At 39.0% G+C, this 12,105-nt stretch overlaps 1 protein-coding gene across 1 annotated transcript in view; it reads left to right on the top strand.

Moving 5' to 3' along the window:
* The window catches only part of LOC140493576 (circularly permutated Ras protein 1), an 80,180-nt gene extending 70,325 nt beyond the window's left edge, over positions 1 to 9,855 (top strand). Inside the window, exons 17-20 of the mRNA XM_072592155.1 lie at positions 331 to 471; positions 2,341 to 2,434; positions 2,927 to 2,983; positions 9,667 to 9,855. Of these exons, the coding sequence (XP_072448256.1) occupies positions 331 to 471; positions 2,341 to 2,434; positions 2,927 to 2,983; positions 9,667 to 9,777 (403 nt within the window). The 3' untranslated portion in view covers positions 9,778 to 9,855. The remainder of the gene's footprint in view (positions 1 to 330; positions 472 to 2,340; positions 2,435 to 2,926; positions 2,984 to 9,666) is intronic.
* The last annotated feature ends 2,250 nt before the right edge of the window (positions 9,856 to 12,105 follow it).

Raw genomic sequence — 12,105 nt, 5'->3', positions numbered from 1 at the left:
ATGCTTCTTGATGTTGGAATAAAAGGCTGTCTTTTAAAGGTATTTGTGTTTTAACCTAGCAACCCTGTTAGTGGCAAGTTGCATCATTAACACCAACAAGCATTATTTCCTAATCTATCCATGCTCATCCCTAAATGAGTATTCCCAGCTTACAGTTCATTTTTCTGCAAAGTTATCAATGATATAGAGAGGAATAGATAGGATTTACAAGCACATAGTTTAAAGAAATTTTGTCTGCATTACTTCGTCAGTCAATGTTTTGTATTACAATAATATGAAGAAAGATCGAGTGGCACTGGTTTATTTTAGATGTTTCCTCTTGTTTTTCAGCTCCTTGGTTGAGGACAATGTGAACATAACTGTATTGGGAATACATGCAGCACAACTTAGTGGTCGATTGACAATGGAGGGTAAAGTGAAAGAAGCTCGTAGGGAGGTGGAAGCACAGAAAGAGCTCATCCAAAAGATTGTGTAATAGAACTTTCTTCCATATTAAATAAATGATTGTTATATAGAGTGATTGGTCTTTCCAAGAGGGAAAGAGTTCAGTGAGTGATGTGAAAAGATAGCTTAAGTAATGTGAAATGTTACAAAGTCAGGTACCTTGTTGTGTGAGAGAATTGATACACCAGGGCTCAGTGGTAAAAGCAAACCAAAACAAGAAATAGCCCTCAATTTCAGATACAGTTGAAAGAGACGAGGAGCTCCATAGTTTTCTGGAGCAGATGATGGGTGCAGTATACTCTGATTTCAATGCAGATGTGACAGAAAGATATTTAATATGTACTGTATAGGCCTGTATACAGAATTCTTACACTCTGATTCTACACCTAGCATCAAATGCTGTGTGGTCAGAGAGGGAAAAATAGGAATTGGGTTGGTTCTTAACACTGGTTACTCTACCATAGCTCTTCTGTTCATTTATGGGATGTCACATTCTTACTGAGCTGTGATGCCCTACAAGCAAATAAACTGGGCGGCACGGTGGCACAGTGGTTAGCACTGCTGCCTCACAGCGCCAGAGACCCAGGTTCAATTCCCGCCTCAGGCGACTGACTGTGTGGAGTTTGCACATTCTCCCCGTGTCTGCGTGGGTTTCCTCCGGGTGCTCCGGTTTCCTCCCACACTCCAAAGATGTGCAGGTCAGGTGAATTGGCCATGCTAAATTGCCCGTAGTGTTAGGTAAGGGGTAGATGTAGATGTAGATGTAAGGGTATGGGTGGGTTACGCTTCGGCGGGGCGGTGTGGACTTGTTGGGCCGAAGGGCCTGTTTCCACACTGTAAGTAATCTAATCTAATCTAATTTCCTTCTGAACCTTACATGTGAAGAGTTGTCAATGCCCATGAGCTGCTCTCCAGCCATGTTCAATATTTTCAATGAGAGGAAGAGAAATGCAGGCTGAAATAGTTTGTTATAATCCTTAGCCAGTGCCAATTAAACTGAGTTCAGGTAGGACCCTATCAGTGGTCCATCAATGGGAAACATTTCCCACAATCCCCTACCTCCAACCACGCCCCTCCCCCACAACAGCACCCCCACTAAAACCCAAGCCCAAAATTGATTTAAACCCAAATTCAAAATAGTAAAGCACAACACGTGAACATAACAGTCTTCTAACCATGTCCACTATATTAACCCAGCATTAACCCATTTAAACCAAATGGTTTCACATAGTTGCATATTCAAAATGTGGGCAGGATAACCATGCAAGAGTTCCATTCCCAGAATCTGAAACAAATTTAGAAAGCCAATTACAAAATTCCACAGTGATTAGAAAAAGCTACTAATTACATTAATCAGGAATGAAACTTCTAATGAAAAGGAAACTTTCTAGTTTGGATGACTTTTGTGCATGTTTTTCACAACAAAGTGAGAAATTTTCATACTGAGATTGCATTCCCAAGCTGGTTATAACACAGTAAGTTGTGATATAAGGCTTTTTTGCTCTAACCCAGCAATGTGCCTTCTCCCCAATCTTACAGTCAAGAGTGGAAGACTTTATTGCTCTATTTACCCTATAGCAGCAACATAACCTTCATTCAATAGAAGCACTACGTAGTAGGGAGGGGTGGGAAGAGGTTGTCATTGAGGTCATGCCTCAGTGTCCATAACTGTAAATGAATGTGGTCAACTGTTTAGTTTTCTGTCTGTGTTTAGTGAATGTTTGGCCTGCACATGCTGGTTGGAGAAGCAATATAAACAGAGTGGAACCTAATATCAAACTCAAACACACCCACACACACACACTCTCTCCTTCTGTTGAATTCTATAAATAAGGCATTACACATATAAAGTAGTTTTGGTTTGAAGTGTTACTGACTGACTCTGTCCACTTTCAGTGAAAAAAAACAGAACCAAAAGGAGGATGACATTTATCAGAACTGGCTGTGTTCTGTGGCAGTTGTGTGTGAAGACCTGACAAACCCTCAGCAGGTGAATATTAAGTTTAGATATTTCCCAGTGAGTAATAACATGATGCTTTGGTAAATGTAGGACACATGTATTTTCCCTGTGGCTCTTTATGCAGCATCAAATATAATTCAACAGCTTTGGTCCAAAGAAAGTAAGAGGTGTTGTCCTTACACATGAACGAGCTTATCCAATGCATTGAGCAATGGAAATCACAGAAGATCATAGATGTAAACTCTATTGAGCTAAATGCATTGGGATGTTGTGGGTCTTTGAAATTTTCAAATTCAGCTCTGATGTTCCTACTAGTCAAGTTAAAACTCACTATCAAGTCTATTTGGATATCTCGCATTTGTGTGAATCAGTTGTTTAGAAACTGAAAGAGAAAGAATAATGAGAAATATTACTCCTTTCAAAAATGCTACATCTTTGACACACTGTACCTTCAAAGTGTGGTTTATTTTACAGTTTGCCTCACACAAAACTGTTTTTTTATTTACAATTATCTTCTTTCAGGTGGAAAGCATAGCACAAGGAAAGAACATAACAGAAAACAGTGATTCTGTTTTTAAGGTACATTTCTACATCAGTTTAATTTTCCAAATAAACCAGTTTATTTTCAGGCATTAGTTTGAAACCATTGGTGGCAGCCGGGAAAGGTATTTGAAGTATTACAATTGACTAATTTCCCTGGTTTAGTGCAGGGTAGAAGGGGAGGGGTGGTGGTGAAGCAAACAGGATTGCCAACAAGTCAAATTTAGCCATAATGCTTCCTACTGTAGAATAGCCTCACAGCTATTCAGGTTCACACAAGAATTAGACAGGTTACATTGATATGATAAACATTGTTACAGGGACTCCTCCTTGAGGAGGACCAGATGTTAGGTCTTACTCCTTTGAAATCCTAAACCATTCTACCCATAGTCCATATGATATCAACATAGTGGGTGGTGCTTAAGGCACTCCTTAGTATTAACCTGGCACAGTAACTCAGTGGTTAGCACTGCTGCTTCACAGCGCCAGGTCCTGGGTTTGATTCCAACCTCAGGCAGCTGTATGTGTAGAGCTTGCACATTCTCTCTGTGTCTGTGTGGGTTTCCTCCCATAATCCAAAAATGTTCAGGTCAGGTGACTTGGCAATGAGGATTTGCTTATACTGTTATGTGCATTAGTTGAGGGAATGGGTCTGGGTGGTTACTCTTTGGAGGGTTGGTGTGGACTTGTTGGGCCAAATGCCCTCCATATTGTAGGGAATCTAATCAATCAAACCGTAAGTAACCCTTTCACTGTCATAGATAACATCTTCCTGCAAGCTTTTTTTCCAAGATTAATATCATATTTTTTATGGGTATATCATTATATTTATCACTATCCCGTCTTACCCAAGTCTCTAAATTTGCAAATTCAAGCAAAATGGAGGCTTCACTATCCTCCTATACATATTCTGATTTGGAAGACTGGTAGTTTGCTGGTTACCTTTGTTTCTCTTCCTGACAGTCTGAGGTTTGTAGGTTGCTCTAACCTGCAGGCCATTTCCATCCTTCTGCATGGAGGTGGAACATCTTTTGAATCAGACAATTTATGCTTTGCAACAGTCTAAATCTCTGAAGCAGGCAATTTCTTTCTTGCAATACATTTAACAATTGGGCATGAATTGGTCCCTTCTTGAAAGTATATGCACCACATCTTCAATCATTGTCAGCATATTGTTATTCTTAATGTGTTTGTAGATTTATGCTGAAAAAGCACACAAGCTTTTTATTTCAGCATGTTAATTTCTTCAGACTCTTGTTCACGCTCAGTGACTCCATTATTGGCAAAACCAACATATTCAATTACTCAGTTCTAATTGAGGATTGTTTCTGGCTTAGCATGATATCTATCTCAGTTACTTAGGATCCTTCTTGGGAAGATGAAGAAGTCAGATAATTTGCTTGAACTTCCCTCTTCCCAATCTCCTTAGCATCAAAATCAGACTTGAATTTTTCTTAGCTATTTTATAACCAGTCTGTGTTGCACTCTGAGCTATATCACTATGGATTCATCTATGGGCTAAGGTTCATTGGCTATCTGATTGTTGATTGTTCTCATAAACCTTGCTGTTTCTTGCAGTCTGCATGTGCTTCGGTGTTAACAGCAGCAGAAAACATTTGTGCCAATCTAGTGCACTCATAGGTGTCCATTTTGTTGAAATGATGAAACAAATGTCTCACATGAACACAACAAATCTTGATAGATTCTGTTTTTTGTTTAGGTTCTACCAATAAGTCTAGAGTGTACTTTAAAATCTTCTACCAGCTGTCCTTTGTCTGACTGGCCCTTCTTTGGTTGTTGCTTGCCCTTCTCTTCTTTGAATTTACATCATTTAACTCATTTTGCCATTTGAAGAAGACTGAGGTCAAGATATGCCTTTCTACTGAAGAGTAAGTATTTGTGATGATGAAGTATATACTAGTTTTCTAGTATTATATATCCTGCATATTGAAGAATTGCCTGTAGCATACCTTTAGTCTGAAGTGCAATGCCTTCTTGACCATGTAACTGCACTCTTGTCAGCCGCAGATAAACTTTTCTTACGCATGACTCATTGTCTGATAATATAGTGCACTCGCCCTATGTCTAACTTGATGCGTGTGACTTGACATATCAGTTTGTCAACATGTAGGGTCTGGATCACCTATTCATCCAGGAACACTTTAGGTTTTTTTGTCTGTTGTAGATTAGCCTACTTATTAAGCTTTTTATGTGGATAGATATTTGATTTCTTGCTTTCTGAAACAGTGTCTGACCTCGACACATTTTCTGAAAATGGTCCATTGTGTGACAGATAAAGCATTCAGTTTTAATAGCTGGTCACTGCCTGTGCCCTTGAGGCTATTTGTTTTATATCATTGACAATGCTTTTCATGTTTCATGTGTGTCCTACTCACCGACCTAGTTTCTCACAAATATTATTTGTAGTTTTATATATTAAAAACTGAATGGACACTGCTGATTATCTGCCCCAATATTGATCTTCTCCTCTTAGGATTGATCTGTGCTCCTTCTTGATTTCTGCATGACTGACCATCTGAATGGCTTTTCCTGTAGTCAGATCTTCTTTTGACTGTAATGAAGCTGACAAAGACATGTCAGCAATTCCTACAGTAATCCTATGTCTTAGAATCATAGAATCATAAAATCTCTACAGTATGCAAACAGGCCGTTCGGCCCAACAAGTCCACACCAACCCTCCGAAGAGTAACTTACCCAGACCCATTCCCCTTCTCTTTTATGAATTCTGACTTGAAATCACCATTGTTACATTTCTCCCCTAATCTGTGGATATCATTAATGAAATCATCTTTGGATCCCATTGATTTTTGAACTCTTGTATTAAATTGTGCTCTTTCAAGAATTTTACTTGCTCTCATGTTAAACTAATTGTCAAAGGCTTCCATTACCCCTTCAAAAGTATCTGGTCTTTCTTTTGTACCATGGCAAGCTATGAGATCATCAACTTTATTCCCAATGTATATAGAGCATAGTTGATTGTTCAGCTTCTGTTCTATTCTCTAATTTGGAAGGTAATGTGTATCTTTGAAACTGTTTTCTCCAAGATATCCAATTCTGTTTTCTAGTTGGCCCATCTTTGAGATAAAGTCTTCCTCGTAATATTCTCATTCCATGTCTTCCTAATCTAATGATATATTTTTTCTTGCTTAAGTGTTCAATTTGTAGTAATAAGTTATTTTTGCACTTTGCTGCTTTACTAGATGGTTTTCCCACATTCTGCAATAAAGGATTCCTGCCTTTTTCATTGTTTCAGTGTTTGGCATAATAAATCATTCCTATTTCTCTAGTGGTTTTGTTGGAAGACACCAGGCTTCGATACATGATTCCCACTTTACTCAGGTTTTGCTGAATGATTCATACTTCTTGCAGTTTAAATAAATGATTCCTATCTTTATCATGGCTTGAATAGCTTGAATTAATCTCTTGAATTTCCCATGGCCTAAATAAAGTCTCCTAAACTACTTTTCTCTGTTAGACCAGGCCAACTTTTGATCTGGCCGACCATTATCACTTTAATTACTGGCACCAGGTCTACTAGTTTGGATATATTCTTCTATTATGGCCATTTATTTCCATTTCCATAGCCTTGCCTCATTGTGCCTGATCACTGTGGTGACAATGCTCAATCTGGTCTGGTTTTTTTTTTAACTTCTTACTTTTCCAACCTGGATTACTAGGTCATTTAAAAATTTCTTTTTCACCAGGGAGGTGCTAACTCTCAGTAGCCACACATCTCTTAACCAGCTCTGTGATGTTTTCACTACTCATTAAAGTATTCCCCAATGTTGGGGATTGCCAGAAAGGTTTTTTCAGTCACTTCTTAAAGTTGCAGCTCTTCCCTGCTGCTTACTGTGCTGAACAACTTAAACCTGAGTGTGAAGATCATGCACTGCTGCTCATCCTATGTGATACAAGAAGTCAAATTAAATCCACACTGCTGCATACCATGTTGTTTAGGAGACAGGAAGCAGGAAACTATAGACCCATTAGCCTAACATCTGTCATTGGGAAAATGTCCATTATTAAGGAAGAAATAATAGGACGTTTAGAAAAGCTTAACACAGACAAACATTGGTTTTCTGAAATGGAAATCATGTTTGGCAAATTTGAGGAAATAACAAGCAAATAAAGGGGAACCAGAAGATGTAGTTTATTTCAATTTTCAGAAGGCATTCAATAAGGTGCCACATAAAAGGTTATTGCACAAGATAGGAGCTCACAGTATTTAGGGCAATGGCTTGAGGATTGGTTAAAACACAAAGACAGAGAATCAGGACTAATGAATCTTTTTTCAGAGTGGCACAGTCCTAGGGTCTCAGTTATTTACCATCTACAGTAAACTCTGCTCCCTCTAAGCCAGTAACATACTAAAATTTGCTGCTAATACAAAAATAGGTGGGAGGCATTTTGTGATGAGGACATGAGAAATCTGTAAGGAAATACAGATTGGCTGAGTGAAAACCTGGCAGATGGAGTTCGATGAAGGTCATCTAATGAAAATGTGAGATCATGTGCTCTGGTAGGAAGAATCAAATACAAACTATTACTTAAATGGATAGAGATTTCAGAGAGATCCAGGTGTCTTTGTGCATGAAACAAAAATGTTAGCATGCAGGTGCAACAAATAATTAAGGTGGCAACTTTATTACTAAGAGATTGGATTAAGTACAGGGAAGTCTTGTTACAACTGTACAAGGTGTTTGTGAGGCCACACCTAGAGTATTATGTACAGTTTTGGTCCCCAAATTGAAAGGCATATTGGTATTGGAGGCAGTTCAAAAGAGATCCATGAGGCTGATTCCTGATATGAAAGGTTAAACAGGTTAGGACTTTGTCATTAGAGCTTAGAACACTATTGAAACATGCAAGATTTTGATGGGGCATGAAAGAGGAGTTGTGGGCTGAAAAAGATCCACCATGATCTTGTAGAATAGCAAGGTGGGTTTGAGGGACAGAATGGGCTACTTCAATCTCTCATGATTTTATGCAAGGTCACTACACTGTATGAGACATTGCCTCATCCCCTTGAGTAAGAATTGCACAATTTATTTGATTCAGTGTGATAGAGGAAACCCACTTCCTGCTGGTTTACTATAGCAACTAGTTACAGGTCATATTCAGTGGTCAGAATAATTTTGCTTTCCCAAAGGTTCATTTTAAGATTTCGCAAGGACTGCTTTTTGATTTGAGAGCCTCTTGTTCATTTTCTGTGGCTACATTTCATTCTAACTAACCTTTTCATTAGATTAGATGCAATCATGCAGTAATTTTAACATCTGTATTTGTGTTGACATATGGGTACTTTTACTTAGGGCGGGATGAAAATAAATTGTCATGAACCTCAAGGATTATTTACAGTCCACTAAACTTAAAGCCACAGCCTACAAGGAAAGCTTAAATTTCCCAAACAACAAAGTATCTGAATTGGCACAACAGCTATAAGTTAGCAACCAAAAGTTTTATTACAAATAACAGATAGACATTTCATTTAAAAAAAACATGAATTTGCATGGAATTCTTTATCTGGGAATTCAAGTATTCCCATTCCCAGTTAGCCAACTTTATTGACAGTCTTCCCTTGACATCCTCCCTCTCCCCTTTACAGCCACGGTCTTCTCTCCTCTACAGTCACTGGCTTCTCTCCCATCCCAATTCTAGCCTCTTATTTCTGTCAGCCTTGAAATTCAAACTGGCTGCTGCCTTTCACACAAGTCACAGTCCAACCCAGCTTTGCCCAGCAGACCTACTCCATACCCATTACCTCTGGTCCTTGCCTCACCCAACTGTCTCACTCCACCATCCCCCAATCCAGGCCTGGCCCAGCACATGCATTCCACCTCCTGACCTGGCCCAACATTCTCACTACACAAACGCCAACCCGGGCCTAGCCTAGCAGCCTCACTCCACCCCCTGACCTGGCCCAGTAGCCTCACTCCACCATCCCCAAATCTGGGCCTGGACCGGCAAACTCACTCCACCATCCCCAAGCCTGGCCTCCTCCAGCAAGCTTGCTCCTGTCCTAGGACCCCAGCTTCACCAGTCTTGTTCTTCACCACTACATTCACAGGTTAGCTCTCTTTCTGACACTGGCTGATGATAGGTTTATTATTGAGCCTATCATCAGCAAAGACAGGGGAGAAGCTGTCTGTATTGAAAGAACAGCTCCTTTCAAAATTTCTCAGTTCCACATACAGGGACAACTTTTTTTTTCTGATTGAACATCCCAAAAAATAAGATTTCTCAGGTGATTTGACAACTTTTGGTGGCTGTTTTGCTTGCTCCCCCCATATTTTTGAACACTGATTCTATGAATATCACAGACAGTGCTACAGAGACTTTGAAGAGGATCAGATGTTCAGTCACTTGCCTTTGAGATCCTAAACTGTTCTATATACACATTAATATAACATCTCCATAGTTTGTGATACCTATGGTACTCGTCAGTATTAACCCTTTCAGATCCAAACACATCAAGTATCAGGTCAACTACAGGTGCTCATTCCATGGTCTGTCTGTCTTTCTCTCACTCTCTTTCTCAGTCTCTGTGTTTAAAAAAACACAATCTTTATTCACCATTCCACATCTGCTCCTTTGTGGACAGTTCCAACCAACTACACCATCCTAGTTGCTACCATCAATTCTCTTCAATATGGGAAATATCCACAGTAAATTAATGTGATTCCATCTTACATTCCCAACAGGTTTTATCCGATGAGGTTGCAAACATGGTTTATCGCCTGAAAAACGCAAAGAGCAAAATGCTGAAGAAGCCAGTATCTAAACCAAAATCTACTCTGGTGCCAATGCTTTGAATATAAATCGTGGGAGATCACCTAAATATTTGTAATGTAAACTATGCAATCTTTTCATTCATTTGTATTTTACAAAATATAGCCATAATGAAAATAAATTATATTTCAAAACAAACTGTTTAAGTCCTTGCAGCAAAGTGCTAAGACCAAATGCTTGAGATCACATTCTAGGAGTCCATTGGGCTAATTTCTTCTTTCCTTTCTTTTCTCATGGCCTCAGCTGAACCACATGAGCTTTTCAGGATCACCTAAGCAACAGGTTTTGTACCTGTAAATTGGAGGTTAAATCTCTAAATTTATAAGTAAAGTTATGGTGTATTAACAGTTTCCCTAGCGTTTGATAAGTGCCACGTGACAAGGTTAATTGGTACACTCTGGTACACTAAAGGCTCGAGCCAAGAGTGGGGTGCTAACTGAAGACTTTGACATATTTTCATTAAAAAGAGAAGACTTCAAAACTAAAATCAAAGATTCCCAGATTTATGATGAGAATTTTCAAAGCTGATCAAAGTAAATGGTTGCATAGTATTGAAGGGTTGATTCAACTACAGTTTAATATGAAGAGTACAAAACAAAATTAGACTGGAACTTTTCTCATCCAAAGGTCAATACTGATGTCAATTGGTTACTCAGGAACAACAACTAAAATCAGTTGGGGTGGTGGTGGCTGAGCGCTAATGTCACTGACCTGGTGCTCCAAGCTAATATCCTGAGGACAGTGATTTAAATCCCACCAGGTGAATAGTAACATTTGAATTCAGTCTGGAATCAAAAGCTAGTCTAATTGTAAGCATTGTCATTTCAAAACAAAAACTGGTTCACAAATGCCCCTTTTGGAGTGGAAATGTACCATACTTGTCTGGTCTACGCATGACTCCTGACCCACAGCAATGTGGTGAAAGTGATTGCTGGAGATTAGAGACAAAAGTGTGGTCTAGAAAAGTACAGCAAGTCATGTAGCATCCGAGGAGCAGGAAAATCAGCGTTTCAGGCAAAAGCCCTGATTCCTGATGAAGGGCTTTTGCCCAAAACATCGATTTTCCTGCTCCTCTGATGCTGCCTGACCTGCTGTGCTTTTACAGCACCACACACTTGGCCCACAGCAATATGGTCAACTCTCAAATTGCATGGAGAGCTGATTAATACAGGGCAATTAAGGATGGGAAACAAATGTCAGTCTTACAGGTGATATCCCCAACCAAGAATTTTAAAAAGTGCACGACTCTTCTCAGTTGGAGAGAAACAATTGATGTATATGCTGAGAAGGCAGGTAAGTGAAAAAAAATTAAAGCCTAGGTTTTAATAGATCAATAGCATTTTACATACCCCTAACAATTCATGTAATTTTAAAGCATCAGATATTAAATTTGACTAATTTTTCTCTTTGTCTACACATTTTCTTTACCTGATCAATCCAGAGTATGTGATACATGAACGAAAAATGGAGGTTCCATTTCACATAATTCATGAATTGAGCCACATGGACCAAGCAACCACAGGGCCAAACCTCAGTCTATTTTTAAACAGCTTGGCTAAGGTGACACTGGTGATGTTCCTGTTGCTTCAGGATTTGAGTTTGAGCAAGAATGTACCAAATTATGGTCACTACTGTACAAGGATCAGAACACACTGTCTTTGGAACTCTAGCTGAGATTTTCTCAAGGCATGAATTTTGTTTTCTTCGGGGCTACATTTTCACTTTCATTAAGTCTCTTAAGAGGTATTGGAATCAAATAGTATTTTATGTGGTTTGTAAAAAGTTTTACTTCTTTAGATAGATGAGATACATACAGCAGCAAGTTTGTTCCCCTATCATCTGTGCTTGCCGACCTATACTAGCTCCCAGACAAGGAACATCAATTTTAAAATTCTCATTCATGTTTTAAAATCCCTTTGCAGCCTCCCTCCCTAGCTCTACAATTTTTTCTAGTTTCCTAACTCTCCAAGATACCAAACTATGACTGCTGGTGCAATGTCCTTTTGGACAAGACATTAAACTGGCCTCATCTAAACATTCAAGTGACTACAAAATATCATTTAGTACTCTCAGTGTCTTGGAGGGTGTCTTTGATGGGAGGAGGCTGATGGGATAGACAAAGGAATTCCTCAACTCAATGTAAACCACATGATCATTCCATGTACATAGTGTAAATGGTTCCTTTTTTATTCGTTGGAAAAAAATGCCTGCTTTATGATCTCTAGGCCATCTGCATGTTTAAATCTCATGTTACAATTGCAACATGAAAATAGAGAATCTAGCTCTTTGCATTCATACTCATCAATACTGTTCCCTAAATCTTTAACTTCTTTTTCATCATTCATTTGTCC

This window comes from Chiloscyllium punctatum, chromosome 22 (assembly GCF_047496795.1).
Source record: "Chiloscyllium punctatum isolate Juve2018m chromosome 22, sChiPun1.3, whole genome shotgun sequence".
NCBI lineage: Eukaryota > Metazoa > Chordata > Chondrichthyes > Orectolobiformes > Hemiscylliidae > Chiloscyllium > Chiloscyllium punctatum.
This window is presented reverse-complemented; position numbering and strand designations above follow the sequence as displayed.